At 42.7% G+C, this 20,200-nt stretch overlaps 1 protein-coding gene across 5 annotated transcripts in view; it reads right to left on the reverse strand.

Annotated features, from left to right (window-relative positions):
* Positions 1-606: 606 nt before the first annotated feature.
* ZNF217 (zinc finger protein 217) overlaps positions 607-20,200 on the reverse strand; it is a 39,637-nt gene continuing 20,043 nt past the window's right edge. For all 5 annotated transcript variants that reach the window (XM_078372003.1, XM_035298955.3, XM_008996142.5 and 2 more), the window contains exons 2-6: positions 13,664-15,431; positions 10,195-10,311; positions 7,170-8,717; positions 3,352-3,484; positions 607-2,775 (exon numbers count right to left, since the gene is read on the reverse strand). In XM_078372003.1, coding sequence (XP_078228129.1) covers positions 3,375-3,484; positions 7,170-8,717; positions 10,195-10,311; positions 13,664-15,083 — 3,195 coding nt within the window. In that variant the 5' untranslated portion in view covers positions 15,084-15,431 and the 3' untranslated portion in view covers positions 607-2,775; positions 3,352-3,374. The remainder of the gene's footprint in view (positions 2,776-3,351; positions 3,485-7,169; positions 8,718-10,194; positions 10,312-13,663; positions 15,432-20,200) is intronic.

Consider the following 20,200-nt stretch of genomic DNA (forward strand, 5'->3'; position numbering starts at 1 on the left):
AAGCCTGTCCACTCAGTGCAATGGGGAAGTCTTGTTTGGATCCTGAGGGCATCTGGCCACCTCTAAGACGTTTCTGAGGCAACCAGGAAACATGGACATGGACTAGGAGATAATTATGAGAAATCCTTGTTCAAACAGTTTCATGTGACAATGAAAAGTTCTTAACCGGTAGAGATACTTACTGAAGAACTTCAGAGAGAAAATTAGGCCCACTGCAGTGGCTCATTACCACCACACCTAGCTAATTTTTCTATTTTTAGTAGAGACGGGGTTTCACCATATTGGCCAGGTTGGTCTCAAACTCTTGGTTTCAAGTGACCCACCCGCCTTGGCTGTCCAAAGTGCTGGGACTACAGCTACAGGCATGAACCATATGGCCTTAAATCTGCGTTTAGAAGCCATGTGTGACAGCTTGCTACTTGGGAGGCTGAGAGCTGGAGATCACTAGAGCCCAGGGGGGGTTTGAGGCTGCAGTGAGCTGTTACTGCACCACTGCACTCCAGCTTGGGTGACAGAGTGAGACCACGGCTGAAGGAAAAAAAAAAAAGAAAACTAAAAAGTTAAATAAAAGAAGATCAGAAACACAATAAACACTGAAACCCAAGATTGCAAAACACCAAATCTATATTTACACTTCCACATATCATAACTTTAAGCTGAAATATATCATAAATAAAACAAGTAATGTCTACTGTTTGACAACTTATCAACAATTAAAATAAATCAAACTGGAATGAAATAAATACATAAACAAAAGTCCCACAAATTGTACCTCTATTATATGTACTGTTGTCTCAAAGAAAAAAAAACACATATAAAACCAGTAGTATACCAATAGTTAATACTGATGGACACAAAAATATTTTGAAGTACAAAGGGCTGTAGGAAAATAATTGGTATTTTTATACATTCAAAAATGTGGTTAAAAAGACAAATTTGAAAGCCCAAAAAATTCCAGCATGACACAAACTGACTTGTTTTCAAATAGATTTGGTGATTCTTTTTTTTTAAATGCAGGTTTAAATTCCAGCCCTCTATTATCACATACCCCCTTTTAAGATTTATGTTTCTAGTCACAGCAAGCTCTCTGTAACACTCATTGGATTAGGCAAAGTTGAGTCAATCATCTTGCAAATGTGTTAATCTTCAAAAATAGGCTATAAAAGTGCAAAACTATGAAAACAAAATCTAGATTATGTACATATGGCTCAGCTTGTGAACAGGAAAAAGGGTAAATAGTGTACACTTTCCTGATACAAAGCACTTCATTGCAATGCCAGCAGACTGATCTCAAATTAGTTCTCCCTTGTAACACAGGAGCTAAGATTCCTATCAAAGACACCTTACATTGCATAATTTAAAAAAAAAAAAAAATTCTTCTAGAACTTTACCCTTGCTCTATGGAGAAGAGGAAGGCCAGAAAAATGAACAGTGCAAACTTATTTTTGAAACAGTTTCTTAATAAAGCCTTTTGTGGTCACTAAGCCCATGTACTAATAAACTCAGCCATGGCCAGCACATTAAAGAACTAAAATATCTAGGAAGCCAGCTGGTGGCCATCTTCTCTAAAACCCAAATTGCATGTGCACTGAGAAAAATGTTACTGCTTCCAAGCAACCAAAAACGGGAAGGTAACTGAGGTCCAGAAACAGATTTTCTCTTTCTCGACTCTCAGGAGGCTCAGCCAGCAGTTCCTTCTTCAGAATCAACGTGTCTATAATCAACTCTAGTGTGTCTGTCCACAGCTCACCCAAATGCCAGACACACTAAGACTACCACATACAAACCTAAAACATTCCCCAAAAACTTTCCCTTAAAACTGTTTCCAAAATCTGCAATCCACATGTATAATTTAGCATTTACGTTTTTATATGCTAATTTAGGCAAATACCCCCAAACACTGGAACTTTCCAACAAAAATGATTTGATAGAAACAAATTTAAGTAACTGCACATACAGTTTCTTATGTTTACACGATGTGTCACTCTCCTCTACAGAGAAACGCTTCTCTGTAGACACACTCACTTAAAAATCCTGTAAGCCATCCCAACCCCCTCAGTCAAGGATCCTGGAGGTTCCAGGACAATCTGGAGAGGCAAGGAAGGTGCCTTCCCCAGCTGACATGCTGAAACTTACAATAAAATGCTGCCAAATTCAGAATGGCTGACCTCCTTATCTGCAGCACATATTCATAGAGGGTCAATACTTCCATTAACAATTTTAAGACAACAACAGATTTCAGAGGATTCAACATAATACAAAATCATTGACAGTTTAAAAAAAAAACATACATTTTAAATGAAAGAGCACAATAGCAGAAACTGCTCCAAGTGATGAGCTGTATTAGAGAAAAGGAATACACACAGTATTTGAACAAGCAGGTTTACAACTTAGATATTTACAGATTTTTACCTGAGGTGCAAGCATTATATACTTTTCCCCCATCCCCCCCCAACCCAAATGATTTTTCAGCAGCGCTCAAGTATGCAAAAATTCCACTTATTTGGTCGATTCTAAAAAAAATATTATTCAGGGACAAAATAGAGCTTTCCAGTCCCCATGTATGCAAGTTCCAACTGTTCCAACTAGTTTTTATTGCTATTTGGTACAAAAGTTAACAGAACAACTTTACAAAACTGTAGTGTTCCTTGTAGATTCCTTGTATGTTCTATGTACAGTACAATCACAGCTTATTTCAGTAGCTTTCACCATTCGCTTCTTAAAGGATGAACTACAATTCAATTTCACGGAGTAAGCCCTGACGTGCGCCAAGACCTAAGGAAAAAAACATTTTTAAAGTGATTAAGGTTGAAACTAAATATAGTTTGGAAAATTCCTTACTTAAGAAAGTATAATAAATAGAACCGAACTGCCCTTCATTCAATGCCTAGCACAAAGCCAATGCTCAGTAAATTCCAGTGGCCATGACGTTTTTCCTATTATCATCACTAACATCCAAAGATCCTGAGGACTCTAATTTTAAAACATCTAAAAATCCAAATCAAACTTAAAAGCAATTTTGTTACTTATGTTAGACAAGTTAATGGTTTATTTCCAATCAAGTAAAAACCAATCCTAATTTTTTCTTTTTCGTGGACGGAATGTCGCTCTGTCAGCCAGGCTGGAGTGCAGTGGTGCAATCTGCAATCTGCTCACTGCAACCTCTGCCTCCTGGGTTCAAGTGATCTGCTGTCTCAGCCTCCTGAGTAGCTGGGACTACAGGCATGGGCCACCACGCCCGGCTGGCCTCAAATGCTTGACCTCAGGTGATCCGCTCGCCTTGACCTCCCAAGGGGCTTGAGCCACTGTGCCCGGCCAATCTAGTGTTTTTAATTGAAACATATTGCTCACCTTTTATCCCCCAAATTAGTGAATCAAGTTTTTTTGTCATTTGGACGGTAATGTGCGTTCCCAATAAAAGTCTCATAGTTTCTCTTTTGTACCATGTTGTTAGATAAGTGTTGATATGACACAGGCCTTTTTCCTGATTGGGGGAGAAAAAAAAACATATTAGAATTAAGGTCAAACAACTAGGTAAGAGGTGTTATAGGTTGTTAGAGGCCGATTTAAGACTCCTGATACTGATAATGTAACCACAACACACAGTCACACAGTCGCCCGCACAGTTTGTTTGCACAGTTACAACTGAATTGTTTTTATGACAACATGTTGACCCAGAATTTTGTTGATGTCACTCAAACTAAAATAAAAAGCCAGAAAAAATACTGGCATCCAAAATACTTTGAAACCTATATAAAATAATGAAACAATCTATGTAAAAGTATTGCCTTTTTTTTTTTTTCTTAAATGACTTTAAAGAGGATTTGCCAGCTTGGGCAACATGGTGAGACCTAATCTCTATTAAAAATAAAAAATTAGACCATCCTGGTCAACATGGTGAAACCCCATCTCTATTAAAAATACAAAAAACTAGCTGGGCACGGTGGCGCATGCCTGTAATCCCAGCTACTCAGGAGGCTGAGGCAGGAGAATTGCCTGAACCCAGGAGGCAGAGGTTGTGGTAAGCCAAGATTGCGCCATTGCACTCCAGCCTGGGTAACAAGAGCGAAACTCCGTCTCAAAAAAATGTTTTTTTAAATAAAAAATTAGCCAGGCATGGTGGCATGCACCTTTAGTCCCAGCTACTCGGGAGGCTGAGGCAGGATTGTTTGAGCCCAGGAGGTTGAGGCTGTAGTGAGCCAGGATCGCACCACTGTACTCCAGCCTGGGCAACAGTGTGACCCTGTCTCAAAGAGGGGGAAAAAGAGAGAATCTGACTTGTATCACACAGAGCCTTTTCCCCCTTTAAGTGAAAACAAAGTTTTGATTCATGTCCATTTTAAGCGCCATGGGTGGAAAAACCAACACTTTTAATCAAAAGGCAGTAAAAATTACTATTTCCTCACAAATTTTATAAAAGCCACTGGAGTGTGTGAAAGCAATTGTTTTTTAATTTGCTATCTCTACTGAACCAATCAGCATCAAGCAATTCTTGATAGAGTGTTGTCACCACACAGAATCCTCAATTTGAAAACTAACACAAACTGAAATGTGTAAAACTGATTTTGTCTCTTTAGGGAGCACAACCCAGCAGAGCTTCTATCTGATAAAGGAAGGCACTGTGGTTTCATCAAGTTTGCCAAGGGGAAGATGGCCCCGGGACACTGAATTACTTTTTTACGCATACAGGTATGTGCCAGACACCTATACGAGGGACGCCATCAGGACACCTTTCCATGGGGAGAATCCCACAGTCATAAGGTTAACAATTTACCTACGGGGGAAATAAGGTCATTTTTTAAGTTAATACAGTTGTCCCTCAGTATCCAAAGAACACTGGCTCCAGGACCGCCCCCTGCTCCCCAACAGACACCAAAATCCATGGACGCTCAGGCCCCTAATATAAAATAGTGTAGTATTTGCAGCATTCACAGTATCTGTAGCACCATTAATTTGTAGTAATCATAGTGTGAACTATGCACAGCCTCCTTTCTACTTTTTTTTTTTTAGACAGAGGTCTCACTCTTGTACCCAGGCTGGAGTTCAGTCTCATGATCTAGGTTCACTACAACCTCTGCCTCCCCATTTCAAGCGAATCCCAATACTTTAGGAGGCTGAGGCATACAGATCACCTGAGGTCAGGAGTTCGAGACCAGCCTGACCAACATGGCAAAACCTGTCTCTACTAAAAAAAAAAAAACATAAAAATTAGTCGGGCATGGTGGTGAGCACCTGTAATCCCAAATACTCCTGAGGCAGGAGAATCGCTTGAACCCGGGAAGCAGAAACTGCAGTGAGCAGAGATGGTGCCACAAAGCAGAACTCCGTCTCAAAAAAACAAACTGTCTCAAAAAAAAAAAATCCCTACATTATTATAATACCTCATATGAAGTAAATACTATGTAAATAGTTGTCATCCTGTATTCTCTAGGCAATGATGATACTGAAAAATGTCTGCAGATGTTCAGTACAGATAAAACCACCCATTTTTCTACCCCAAATGTTTCAGTCCCGCAATTGGTGGAATCCACTGAGGCAGAACCCAAGGATGTGGAGGGTTGACAGCATTTAACGCAAAACCGTTCACAGGACTGTTTAGCCGGCAGTTCTTAACGCTCTCCGCTCCTGCTAGGTCAAGGGTCTCGTGCGGTCCTTACTGGGCACCCTCCATACTGCCCTGTGTGGGAAGCGTGTGACAACACACTATACATATAAGACATAGTTTCTGCTCTTAAGAAGTTTACAGCCCAGTAGGGGGTGGTAAGACAGGTAAGGAAGACCCAGGATGGGTACAGTGGCTCTCACCTATAATCCCAGCAATTTGAGGCTGAGGCCGGCACATCACATGAGGTCAGGAGTTCAAGACCAACCTGGCCAACAAGCCGATGCCCGGTCTCTACTAAAAATACAAAAATTAGCCAGGCATGATGGTACATGCACCTATAATCCAAGCTACTCAGGAGGCTGAGGATGGAGAATCACTTGAACCCAGGAGGAGGAGGTTACAGTGAGCCGAGATCAAGCCACTGTACTCCGGCATGGGTAACAAAAGCAAAACTGTCTCAAAAAAAAAAAAGGAACCCCCTGCAAAACCCCAGGTGGGTTGGCATTGACTGCTGAGCACATCATGAATGTGCAAAGGAAGCAAAGGGCTGTGATGAAGTGAGGCAAGCTGGGGCCTCAGTGGCAGCATCTGGAATTTCAACAGCAAGACAAGACTGGACTAGCCCAGGGTTCTCACCCACTGTTTTCATGATGACTCCCACAACAGAAAAACATCAACAAGAAGAGTTACTCAAGAATAAGGCTGGGCATGGTGGGTCATGCCTGTAATCCTGGCACCCTGGGAGGCCGAAGCAGGAGGATCACCTGAGGCCAGGGGTTCCAGACCAGCCTGGGCAACAAGGCAAATCCCCGTCTCTATAAAAAATAAATTTAAGTTAGGCCAGGCACAGTGGCTCACGCCTGTAATCCCAGCACTTGGGAGGCAGAGGCGGGCGGATAACCTGGGGTCAGGAGTTTGAGACCAGCCAGACCAACATGGCAAAACCCCGTGTCTCTCTCACTCATTCTCTCTCTCTCTCTCAAGAGCAAGACCCTGTCTCTAAAAGTAAAACAAACTTTAAAAAAATACTCTGGGTAAGACTTAAACCCACAGAGTCAGGCTTTCGAGGACCACAAACCACTGCCCTAAGAATACTTCTCTCCGTGACCCCCAAGAACTTTTTGCCGCCTGCCCCCCCCACCCTTGGGAGTGGTGCCATCTCCACTGAGAACGCATGGATTAGATATTAGTCACTGTTGCTGGGGTGCAGTGGCTCACATCTGTCACATCTGTAATCCCAGCAGGCAGAGACAGGATCACCTGAGGTCTGGAGTTTTGAGACCAGCCTGGCCAATATGGTGAAACTCCGTCTCTACTAAAAATACAAAACAATTAACCGAGCGTGGTGGTGCACACCACGCTGGGACCAAGTAGTCCCAGCTACCTGGGAGGCTGAAGCACGAGAATTGAATGCAGGAGGCGGAGGTTGCTGTGAGCTGACTGAGAATGTGCCACTGCACTCCAGCCTGGGCAACAGAGTAAGACTCTGTCTCAAAAAAAAAAAAAAGATATTAGTCACTGTCAGCATCAGTGCGATTTAAACACAACACCCCTCACACAATACCTTCTAACACTGAGCTGGAGACTGGACTACTACTAGCAGGTCCGCAAGTGTAGAGCGGCCCGGAGCCACCGTAGGGCTTCTGAACAGTCAGCACATTAGTAGACTCAACCTCGCTGGAGCTCAGGAACCTGGGTTTGGGAGGCAGCGCCGGCGACGGGTACACGCAGTCCTGCGGCAACAGCGACGTGATGCCTCTGACCAGGTGGTACTTGGGAAGGTCACAGCCTCTTCTGTAACTGGCCCCAGGCTGGTGGTCGACGTCAAGGGCAACCACGGTAGACTTCAGTCTTTTTGCAAGGGGCTCACTGAAGTCAGCGGCAGTGTTGCTGGCACTCCGATTACAGAAATAGTCTCTCCCTGGAGGTGCCCATGGGCTGTCGTTCTTGGGAGGGTAGTCAACGGAACCGTTGATGCTGCTGCCACCAAGGGCAGGCTGAGGAGCCGCCACCGGGAGGGGTTTCAACTTTGTCTCAGGTCTTTTCGTCTTGTCCGGTGCAGGGGAAACACTGGCTTTAGGAAACAGCTCAGACTGCTGTTGTCGGGCGGCGGCTCCGGGGCCCCCAACATTCTGCTGTGGCCTGTGGGACTTCAGGTTACTTGGGGCTAAAGTGCTAGAGTCCGTCCCTGAAGTTGGAGGGGCCTTGCCAGGCCTAGGGGGGCTCTGCTTCCCCTTCGCAGATGGCAGGGATTTGGACTGCGCTGGGAAAGCAGACTTGGGCTTCGGTTTACAGAAACTAGACAGGGGAGGCACGTCTTTCCCCAGCAGCGCTGGCGGGCATCCGGTGCGCCGACTTCTGAGCAAGGACTTGTTTCGACAGTTTTTATGAACGTCAGGATTGTATTTATGTTCCAGTCTCTGGTGCATCATTAAAACTTCTGGATAAAATGTCTTGAAGGTACAAAATGGACAGGTGATACTTGGAATTAAACTTTTACTCAAAGAAATTGCCGGGCAATTGTGAAGTGCCCCCAGGGATAAGTTTAAAGGTTTTTCATGACAATCCATACTTGGCCTGTGTCTGCCGTCAGCTACACCCTCCACTGGCTTCTCTTTGGGGCTAACTTCAAGGTTACGGGTGGCACTGCCATCCAGAGGAGGAGCAACCTCCGCCTGGCTTCTGCAGAGGTTATTTGCCTGAGGTTCAACTGCTGATCTCTTTCTTAACAGGTCCAGGTAAGCAGGAGTAGGGTTTCTATTCACTTTATCAGCACTGTCATCAGCTGCATTTTTATGGAAATCCTGAGTATCTTTGCGTGCTGGTGAGAGGACAGCGCTGCCCAGAAAAGCCGAAGGCATCTCCTTCAGCTGCTTTGCAGGTGGACTGCCTGTAACATCTTTGGCACCATCGAAAAATCTTTTCAAATTTTTGGTTTGCGCACTGTCGGCAGTTAATAGTGCATCTTCAGTGTCCTGATTTTTACCATCGCTCTTGGCTTCAGCGGCAACATCGGCTTGTTTGTCCTTGTGGTGTCTCTCCAAGTGATACCTCAGAGATGTCTTCTGGGCTGCAGCGTAGTCACAAAATTCACATTTGTATGGTTTTTCACCTAAAGCAAGAAACGACACTATTATTACAGAAGTGTACAAAAAGCATTAAAATGGACCACATATCTATTTATTGAGAAAACGGGCTTCTCTCTTCCTTTTGCCTTCTCTACCATCACAGGATTTCTCATGGCGTAAGTATCTGAAATTGTGAATACCTATCTTCAATAGAAAAAAACAGCAACACTTCTAACTTATTTAATCTTCCTAGGGAAATAAGTATTATTCTACTTTCACAGCTAAGAAAACTAAAAGCACAAAAAGGTTAAAGAACTTGCCTAAGGGTGCACAGCTAGTAAGTGGAAGAGATGAAATAAATTTCATATCTACGCAGCCTCTGACACCATGACATCATAGCTCCTTTCACAGTCTAAAGACTACTAAGTAGATTCTCATTTCATTCTAAATCATAAAGACCGCAGATGCAGCATTTAAAAATATTGTAGGTTTTAGGCCGGGCACAGTGGCTCACGCCTGCAATCCCAGCACTTTGGGAGGCCAAGGTTGGCAGATCACAAGGTCAGGAGTTCAAGACCAGCCTAGCCAGTATGGTGAAACTCCATCTCTAAAAAAATAAAAATATATATCTTGTAGGTTTTAATTATATGAGAATCAGGATACGTTTGTTTAGTCATAAACTAAACAAATGAACTTCGGCCAGGCACAGTGGCTCACGCCTGTAATCCCAGCACTTTGGGAGGCCAAGGTGGGCCAATCACTTGAGGTCAGGAGTTCAAACCCAGACTGGCCAACATGGTGAAAGCCCATCTCTACTAAAAATACAGAAATTGGCAGGGTGTGGTGGCAGGCACCTGTAATCCCAGGTACTGGGGAGGCTGAGGCAGGACTGCTTGAACTGGAAAGGCAGAGGTTGCAGTGAGTCGAGATTGCACCGCTGCACTCTAGCCTGGGTGACAGAGCAAGACTCAAAAAACAAAAAAGAGGCCTTCAGCCTGTCAAGCTAGCTGTCAGCCCCTGAGGCTCTCAATAAGCTACTGGCCCTTTAAAAAAAAAAAAGGGGAAGAAAGAAAGAAATGAACTTCAAAACAAGAACAAGGGCTCAAGGCATGTTCAACATAACAATGGCACTATAAGAATAAAAGTCAGTGCTGGGTGCTGTGGGCTCATGCCTGTAATCCCAGCACTTTGGGAGGCTGAGTCAGGTAGATCACGAGGTCGGGAGATCGAGACTATCCTGGCTGACACAGTAAAGCCCCATCTCCGCTAAAATTACAAAAAAATTAGCCAGGCATGGTGGCACATGCCTATAACCCCAGCTACTCGGGAGGCGAAGGCGGAGGCTGCAGTGAGCCACACTGCACCACTGCACTCCAAGCTGGGCAACAGAGTGAGCAACATGCTACGTATTTATTAAGCTATTCCAAGGATCTAGCAGAGTATGTGAACGACAACAACAAAAAAATTAGATAACTTAATTTTTTTGACTAGCACATGGTTAAAAAAATAAAAGTTCTTTACCTGTATGCGTTCTGAGATGAATATTGAGGTAATAATTTGAACGGAAAAACTTTCCACAATAACTACACTCTCTTGAAGATGTAAGATGCTTTATTTTTCCTCCATCATCATTTTTATCTTAAAGGAGAAACAGAAATATGTATATAAGAAGGTAGCTGAAGTTCATAAATAAGGAATGCTGACTTAAATATTCTTGATATAAACATTTTTTGGAAAGCATGAGAAGAATTTATATACTCTGGGGTAGAACAAAAAGGCTAGACACACACCAAACGCTGTTTTGAAGTTGTTTGAAGTTTTAAAGTGTTATAATGTGATTTTTTTTTTTTTTCTGGGTTAGCAGAGGACGCTATTAAATATTCACTTCTTTGTTTGCCTTAATCATAAAAAGATCATTTAATAGACTGAATTGACTGGGCAGCTTCTGGTTCTCTCAGTTACCTCTGAGCAGGCAGCATCTGGTAAACTGAAGGCGGATGTACATACTGTCGGGAAAAACCTTCTTCTTCAGAATAGGTAATTTAGAAAAATGAGCCAATTACACACCGTCTATCCACTTCCCAACCACCAGGGGAAAAATAAGTTGTTTAAGGTAAGATTCAACAAATGACCACTAGAGGGCAGCAAGCACAACTTAATCTCCAACAGAAAAAAAAAGTTTGGCATTGGGCAAAACACCTAGGAAAGTTTGTCAAAATTTAGAAAAGTTTTGGAAAGCAGGCTGTATTGTCCACAGACACTCATGTGGGCAAAATTTATCTGACAAATCAAAATCTGTCCCCAAATGACACAGTGTCTGGCTTCAGTCTCTGTGGGACAATCAGGACAATGTATCTCTCATGGGATCAGGAAGGACTGTGTGTTTGACTTTTTAATCACACACACTGGCCCTCCGAAAGACAGAGGGGCTGCCGTGAAAATGCCACCCCCCAAAAACGTAAGTTTTAAATAAATGTCCCCTTGATTTATTAATATCTACCTGTAAGAGAGACAAGCTCTTGATCTAAAAAAGTGTCTAAGTAAGACTTTTTTTAAAAACTTACTTGATCTCAAATCTTAAAAAAAGCCAGGTGGATGGTACAATATGATAAATCTAGAATACCAGATAAGTTTAGAAAAATCAATTCCCCAAAAACAGAATTCCCAGCTTTTTTTTCTTACAATCATACTCAAACTCACTGAGTTTATAACTGAGTTTGTACAATGTTGCAATTTCCACCTTCCAACTATGTGTCAGGATTTATGATATGTTGTGTCATAGCCAAAAAGCTCTGTAATGCCTTTTCTTTAAAAGAAAGGACATGACATTTCCACATCTATCTACCTGGTTCCTGCTCTCTCAAGCATCACCTCTTACTTTACAGTTACGTTTTTTATTAAAGGACTGTGATCTTTTTACAAATAAGCTGTTGAAATGATCCTTGGGAGGTGGAAGACAAGGGTCGAAGAACCATTTTGCAAACCAGGAAATCATGGCAAAGGTTAAGCAACTCCTAATTGGTCACAAAACAATGCAGTGGTAGAACCAGAACTCAGCACCAAGCTCTGTGTTCCCACCCACAGCCACGTCTTCTGTCCCTGATGATCTAGCCCTGTTTTCCATACCACCCACCAGTAACCAGCCTTTTCATTTATTTCAGGGCACTGGCACATCTCATGGTGCCCTCAACAGTACTGACATGAGTAGAAACCTTAGCTAACTGGAGTCCGTGTTTAAAGCCTCTTTTCATGATTCCATTAAGACATAATAACGTGTTTTCTAGATTGCTGAAAACTGAAGATTTGTATTTGTAGTATGGCTAAGTGCCAGTTTCCTGTGTCCCAGGAAACTCAAAAACATTCTAAAGATTTGATATACAAACTACAGTTCCCATGTCAATCACATGATCAGAAGAAAAGGAACTGGCACTGGCTGAAGAGCGGGTGAAGGAAGAGTCCAATCAACTGTGTGGGCAAATTCCTCGTAAGTCTCACACACACAGTTCTCCAAAGGCTTCAAACACACAGTCAAGGTACACTGAGAGGAGGAAAAGGAGGTGTGTGTTTTAACGGAGGACAACTTCAATAAATGCTTCCCTGGCCAGGCCTGGTGGCTCATGCCTGTAATCCCAGCACTTTGGGAGGCCAAGGCAGGTGGATCATGAGCTCAGCAGTTGGAGACAAGCCTGACCAACGTGGTGAAACCCCATCTCTACCAAAAATACAAAAATTAGCCAGTCCTGGTGTCAGGGGCCTGTAATCCCAGCTACTGAGGAGGCTGAGGCAAGAGAATCGCTTGAACCTGGGAGGCAGAGGTTGCAGGGAGCTGAGACTCTACCACTGCACTACAGCGTGGGCGACAGAGCAAGATTCAGTAGAAAAAGAAAAAAAAAAGGAAAAGGAAAAGGAAGGAAGGAAGACATACATATATACATACATAAATGCTTTCCTAAAACCAATTCATGTTCTGACCATTCATTTGTCAATTACAGCCGACCCATCAAGGGTCTTTTTCAACTGTTTTAAGCAGGAGGATCCTCTAATTCAAACAAAATTAAACTCTGAGAGGAGAAGCTCTGGCTACAGTGAGGATGGGCTAACTCCTCTGACCCAGATAACGCCCACCTTGGCTCAGGAATATTATGTGAGCATGCCTTCAGTGATCACCTTCTGTTTCTATAAATGCCATTAGTACAGTAAAAACTGTGCTGAGCGAATGAGCTCTTTGGTGTACTCACATTCCCTGTATTTTGTGACATCATTTGGGTTCCTAAGGTAGCTATTAACGGATGCTAGCTTCCCGGTCAGAAAGGAGGAGGTTCCGGACGGCACCAAATGGCTGCCCAAAGAATACTCCCGCTCTAGTTGAACATCACTCCCGGTACCTTTTATGACCACCAGTTATTCACCACTGAAATATCTGGAATGCCAGGAAAACTTAAGTGAAGGCTAGAGTCTCTCAATGCTCAAACTACTGACATTTGGAACCAGATAATTCTTTGATGATGGGGCTGCCCTGTACACTGCAGCATATTGAGCAGTGTAGTGTCCCTGGCCTCTGCCCACTGGAGACCAGCAGGCACCCACGCGCACGTTCACGCACACACCCAGGCACACACCCACACACACAGTATGACAATCAAAATGCCTCCAGACATTGCCAGACACTGGGAGCAAAACCACCCCAGCTGAGAAGCACTGCTTTGGGGCTGGATGCACAGGTTATTAAAAAATGAGCAAAGCCTTTAAAAAAAAAAAGTATTTTCAGAACAAGGAGACCTTTTAAGTCAACCCTGTTATTACAGAAATGAGAAAATTAAGGCCCTGAGATGTGACATGACTTACACAGAGTGATACCACAAAGAACCTGGACTTGGTTCTGGCAATCCAGACCCACTCCCGGCCAGCGCTGTCTGGAGATGGGAACAGAGGGAAAGACAGACAGACAGACACAAGAGGAACAGCATGGGGCAGAGACAGCACAGCTTACCCAGATGGATTCCTTCAGGAAGCCCATCCTCAGACCCATCTTCAGAACCGCCTTCCCCTCGATCCACGGCTCCATTTTCATCCAGTGGAGTGGCAAGGTCAGGAGAGCACGTCCCGGGCTGCCTCCCGTCCACGGACATGGTGGGCGAGTCGGCACCCGCCCTCCGGTCCTTCTTGTGGACCCTGGAGTGCAAGACCAGCTGGTGGTAGGTTCTGAAAGCTTTGCCACACTCGGAGCAGTGGGTGGGCTTCTCTTTGCTGCTGGTTATCTTGGAATCTGCATCCGCAGAAGATGCCTCCCCGTTGGAGGGTCTACACTTCTCTTTATCTTGCGAGAGGCCCGTACAACCACCCTTACTTGTTTTGGCCTTTCCAGAACCTTCCAAGTTGCTCTTATTCGCGCCCCAAATTTCTCCAAGCTCCTTTTCAGAACTCGAGTCGTCATTGTCGGTGCTTCCTTCCTGCCCCGATTCCTTCACTTCTTCTTGACAAACGGCCACTTTTCCCTTGGTTGCCAGCTGCCAAGCCTGGAAGGTGGTGAACGGATCGAGCTGAGGTACGCAGCTGACAAGCTTCTTTCCGGTTACAGGGAGAGATTTTGTTGGTCTTAAGTTTAAAAACTGCAGGAACTCTTCCCTCGAAGATGGCATTCCCTCTGGTGGAGAGTCGGTCTGTGTGCTGCTGGGACCGGAAGCAGGTTTTTTGCTGTGCACCTTGTTGTGCTCAATTAGAGTTGCTTTATTTGGAAATAGGAAGCCACAAACCATGCAGATTTTGTAAGGATAGGAGATGCTCTCGGCCGTGTGGACCTGAACGACCTCATTGATGGTTGCCGGACTCTCCAAGCCTTGCTGCAGTTTGCTCCTGGCCCCCGATTTGCCGTTGTGTGTCCGCATGTGGTTTTTAAGAAACCAAGGCTCCTTGAATCTTCTGCCACACATGCTACATCCGTAAGTGAAAGAATCCTTGTGTGTCCTCATGTGCATCTCAACATCAAAAGCAACTCTGAATGTCTGCCCGCACACATCACAGCTAAACTCTTCATCTTCCTTGCAATTCTTTTCCTTGGGAGGTTCTGCCCGCACTTGACTTTTATCGAGAGGACTAAGATACTCTGCTTCAACCCGAAGAACGGCTGGTTCACAAAGGGTGGGCCGGTGCTGCATTAAGACATGTTTATTAAGGTCTTCTGAATGCGTGAAGGTCTGGCTGCAGAACATGCAATCCAAGGCCATGTACCCCTCTATTTGGATAACATTTTTTTCTTGCGTCGCTCTGAATGGAACAACAGCGGCCCCTTTCATTGACAAGGCATCATCCATCTCCATTTGGCTGCCAAGAGAGCTGCCAATCACTTCTGGCCCATCCATGTACATCAAGAGGGACTGAGTTGGCATGTTTCCTGTCACTTTCGATTGCATATAAGATAATCTCAAAGTTCCGTTGGGGAATCTCTGGAGTTGGAATAAGGCCACTTGTAAGACTTGTCACTCACCCCCTCCAACAGCCCTGGGCTTCAGAAGTAGAGCAAATATTTATTATAAAAGTTCAAAAGAAAGTGTATAGTCCTATAACTTCTTCAGAACTTTTAGGAAGCTCACTGGTGGTGTCACTGCTTCTTTCCACAAACAAGGCATACAGACTCCCCAATGCTTTGATTCAAATATGAATCAGCACAAAGCATTAGTTCTCTTTGTCTCCATTGAATGAGTGTTTCAATTGAGCAAGAAGTCAATCCCAGCAACCTGGAGACAAGGGATTTCCAAACCCTAGAGGAAAAAAAACAAACGGTTAGCTACACGCAGAGCAAAGAGGAGGCTGCTGTGGATGAGTCACGTGGTCTTTTCCAAGCAGCAGAGAAGGTACCTAATTCAACTGCTTCACTTAGTTAAAAGTGAATATATAGGGCATCCTGTTAAACTCGCTTGTTAATTAAATCACTGGCATTTTATCCAGTCAGTACACTTACTAAGTCATAATTTCATCCAGTTTAAAACAGTGCTTTACTGACTTAAATCTAAAATGTTAACTTTTAGGTCAGAAATTGTTAAACTCAGCTAAATACATTTTAATATGCACATGTGGGTGCCATCAACAGCCTCCCTAAGTCTAAAGACTGTAAGAACTGTGAAAATTCAGATGAAAAAATTCAAATGCTTTAAACTAAAAAATTTTAAATCCAGTGTTTATAAAACCACTTAAAATTTGACTTATATAAAACCATTTAAAATTTGTTTTATACACAAGCAAATCTGCATCCAAGAAATCTTAGTGCCCAAAAACACCCTCAGAGAGTGCACTTACAGAGATCAACAAAATAAGCACAAAAATACAGGAACTTTTCCTAAAACTCCCATTCGAAAAATACAAAACACCTCAGAATGGCCACTCATCTTGGACAGGGGAACCCTGATATATTTTGGTTCACTGAATATTCGAAACCTCAATCCACTGTTCACATCCCTGCTTGCTTTCAACAACTTTCTGCCTTCAACAAGCACTGGGTGGGGCTTCCTAGTCCAAACAACAAACAGGGAAAGATACACAAAACTCCTTTGTGAACGTATAGATGCAACATAAAATCGACAGGGCTGTTTCAACATGGCTTAGTCTCTCATCAGCAAAGGGGTCCTCTCGTTTTTTAATCTACCTTTCATATCATGCACTGGCCAGGTGGAAAATTATTTAGCTGTGCTGCTTCTGGTTTAGAAGCTATTTTCAGTCCTGTAGAAGAATTAACTTCTAAAGCCAAGACCCTCTACCTTTATGGCAAACACAGGATAGGCACTGTTTCTAAATAGTCCCAACTATTTCAAACTTAAGTCAGTTAATTCCACCAAAGAAAACCGAAAGGCATACAAACTACTCCCAGCAAAGTAACCATAAAAAACAAAACCATACTCTCTTCCCTCCCTCTACTTCCTTAAAGAGCAAGGAGGGCCTGCAGGCTCAGAGGAGCCAAGGAAACATCTCCTCCTCCTTTACACTCTGAAACAGAAATTCTGGTACTCCTTATCTTTAGTTTTGAATAAACTAGATCTTTAACATCACGCTTTGCTAAGTAAGACTGCAGATCAAGGATTAGGGTAAAAGAAAAATGGACTCAAGTCTTTACTTTGTTGCAATCACAATGGAGGATCAACACATGGGCTGGTGACCAGCCTGGTGTGATAGAACACTCCAGACATCAGAGTTCTAGTCTGGCTAAGTCACAACTGTAAAGTTGTCCCTGCCACATACCACATCTTTCTATCATTTAATGCAGTTGGTTCAACTACAGGATGGCCCTTACAGTTCCAATATTCCGTGGTTCTGGGGATAGATCTACACACTGAAAAGAATATTCAATTACTCTGCTAATCAGAATGTTAAGTGATATTTGGACATGAGATTAACAACCTAGGTTTCTATACAAAGAAATCTAAGTTTAATTTGCTTATTCAACAAGTATTTACTGAATGCCAGCATCCCAGGCAATGTTTGAACTGACTAACAGTACACATCCTAGAAAAAGTTATCTCGCACTGGCAACACTGCTTTCCCTTGCCAAGAATAAAGACTCACTTATTTGAGGTCCTTCCTACTTTTAGATGCTGAAATGCACTAATTTTTTTATAAAGTGGGAATAGACTTTTTTTTTTAACGTTCTTATTTAGCAAAATCAAAGTTAGTCCCTTCTCAGGTAAGAAGTAAAAGAAAAAAATCCAAGTTAGTCTTCTGTGTCAGTTCTCAACATTATTACTGTATTTTAGAAACTTGACTAATATGTGAAACTATAATTTTGGGGAAGTCCACTTCTCTCTTGATATTCTTTCCAAAAAAAGACACCAGCTCTCTACTCAGTCTCAGGATTAGAAATAAGATGTGAGGCGGGGCACGGGGCTCAGGCCTGTAATCTGAATGCTTTGGAAGGCCTGGATGAGTGCATCACTTGAGGCCAGGAATTGGAGACCAGCCTGGCCAACATGGCAAAATCCAGTACCTGCTAAAATACAAAAATCAGCCAGGCATGGTGGTACACACCTGCAATCCCAGCTACTCAGGAATCACTTGAACCCAGGAAGTGGAGGTTACAGTGAGCCAAGATCACACCACTGCACTCCAGCCTAGGCAACAGAGCAAGATTTTGTCTCCAAAAAAAAAAAAGAAGAAGAAGAAATAAGATGTGAGTGTAACCCTATTATTTCCCACACAGGGAAACAGCATAACTTAGTTACTGAAAAGATGTATCAATGTAAGATGTTTTGATTCCAATTCTCAATTATCTGGGTTAAAGAAGTTACCATCACTCTCCATACAAAACGATCTAGGATTATTTCACTGCTGGGTTCAGTGGAAGGGATCTTAGGAGAGAGGAAGCTTCCACTCTGCCAGAGAGGGTGAACAGCATGGGGGACCTGGAGATGAGGGCAGGCATTCTAGGCCAAGGGGCCTTCTTTTATAATCAGATGGGGAAGGAAACCATTCTGGCAAAACAGCAGCAATTCTTTCTCCAGGGAAGCATCTGAGACAGATTCTGATAGTCAATTGTACCCAACTGTCCTAGGCTCCCAAGGTCACGACAATCCTTAAGCATCCCAAAGGTGCCACTGCCCAGCACACCGTACCCCTCAAAGCATTGTCACAGCTCAGGGATGACTTCCTCTAAAAACTTCTGTCCAGGACTAAAACAACCCTGGTTTGCCTGTAACTGTCTTTTTCTAAAAGTAACAACTCAGGACAGAGAGACTGCTGCCTTGTCCACTGCTGTCCCCAATGCCTGGAACAAGGTGCCTGTCACACGGTCAGGCACTCAACACACAGCTGGTTTGAATAAACGCCATGGAATTAGCACATGTGTGGAATCAGTATGCACGTCTGGCCGGAGTCATTAACCATAGCTGATCAGAAACTAAAATTAACTTGCATGTTCCTCAAAACTCCTACAAGGTGATCAGTGGCTGCCATCTAATTGCCATTCTACAACTTCAAGAGTAATAAAAAAATCATATTTAATCACACCATAAAGTTGGTCAGCACAAGCAAACAAAACCCTGCACATTTGGATTCATACTCACTCCGCTTAACACCCCCCAAAACAAAAATACTAGGCATCCTAGGGGTATCTGACAGCAAATGCCTTCAGCTCTTGACTTAGAAACTGTAACTTAAGTAGACAAAACACTTCCTTAAACTCTAAAACAATGAATAATACTTTTATCACTTAAAACCAATTTGCTAATCAGTAATCATTAAAGTGGTTGTAACAATAAAGACGTTAGTAACAGAATACAGCAAAATAGAAATTCTAATCTACCAACAGCAAATCACCATTCCAATTGAATGGGGCGTGTGCACAAACACAACCCTTCCCAGAAGCCCCCATCTCTCCACACTCCTGCACACAGAAGTCAGCAGTAACCTGATGGCACTGCTGATAAAGGAAATTGTCTTTCTCGGCAAAGAACTGGAGGGGAAGAGAGGATATTATAACCCAACAGTATAATCTAAAGGCTTTTAGTTTGCAAGAAAGGGAGCATTAGGAACACGCTAAGCTCACTGAATAATACTTCACAAAATCTTTTTCCAACATTTTAAAATCTGTACTCAGGCAAAGGACAGAACTCAACCTTCACTCCTATACACCCGCAACCTCTAAGGCAAATGATTATTCAATGTAGCCATATTTTGAGAGAATACTAGAGCTTAATTCATGCTGGAATTATTTAAGTAGATACTTTTAAAATTTACCACAAGATAATCTTTGAAATCCAGTAGGAACCATATTGCTAGAAGGGCCTGAAACCTAAGTGTGGTGTTCTTTCTTTAGGTCACTAATTACACACTCATCTGTGACTAAAGCTACTAAGAATTCTATCATTACCTGCATATTCTGAAATAGCAAATACGACACATTATATATACACTGCTCAATAAAAAGCACAATAATCTGTGCTTAAGTGCAACTAATTAGGTACAACAGCCACTCTGCTGACAATCACTGTAATTTGGGATTATTTTCCTTTACATCCAGATGTACTCAAACTGTTAACTTTTAGAAACAGCATAGCCTCTTTGTTTCAGCTTAGCAGGTATCTTACATTGCTGATATGGAATATGTATCTACCATAATATGAAGCAATGAGGTATTCAAAGTCCTCAAAAACACAAATATTTACATACAAGTAATTTGTCATACTCCTAACAAAGCTACTTTTTCCTAGTTACTAAAGTGTCCAAAGAAGTAATCATTAAAACATTGAACTTAAATTGCTATTTTCTGGCCAATGCATCTGTACCCTGAAAACTACAAAATTAGCTCCAAGATCTTAGAAGTTTACACTTTTTCTAAAAGTTTTTCCTCCATATTTCACATACAGTATTTTTTCTTCATCTGACAAGGGAAAACTCTGCATAGCAATCAAAAAGCTACATGTTTTTTTAATTTTTATTTTATTTTTAATCCCCCAAATCCTTCAATACTATTTCAAGGAAATTACTATGGTCACACCCACGAGGCTAAATGGTCAACCCCACTTTCCTAACATAGCTGTGGTAA

The sequence above is a fragment of the Callithrix jacchus genome, chromosome 5, assembly GCF_049354715.1.
Source record: "Callithrix jacchus isolate 240 chromosome 5, calJac240_pri, whole genome shotgun sequence".
In the NCBI taxonomy this organism is placed as follows: Eukaryota; Metazoa; Chordata; class Mammalia; order Primates; family Cebidae; genus Callithrix; species Callithrix jacchus.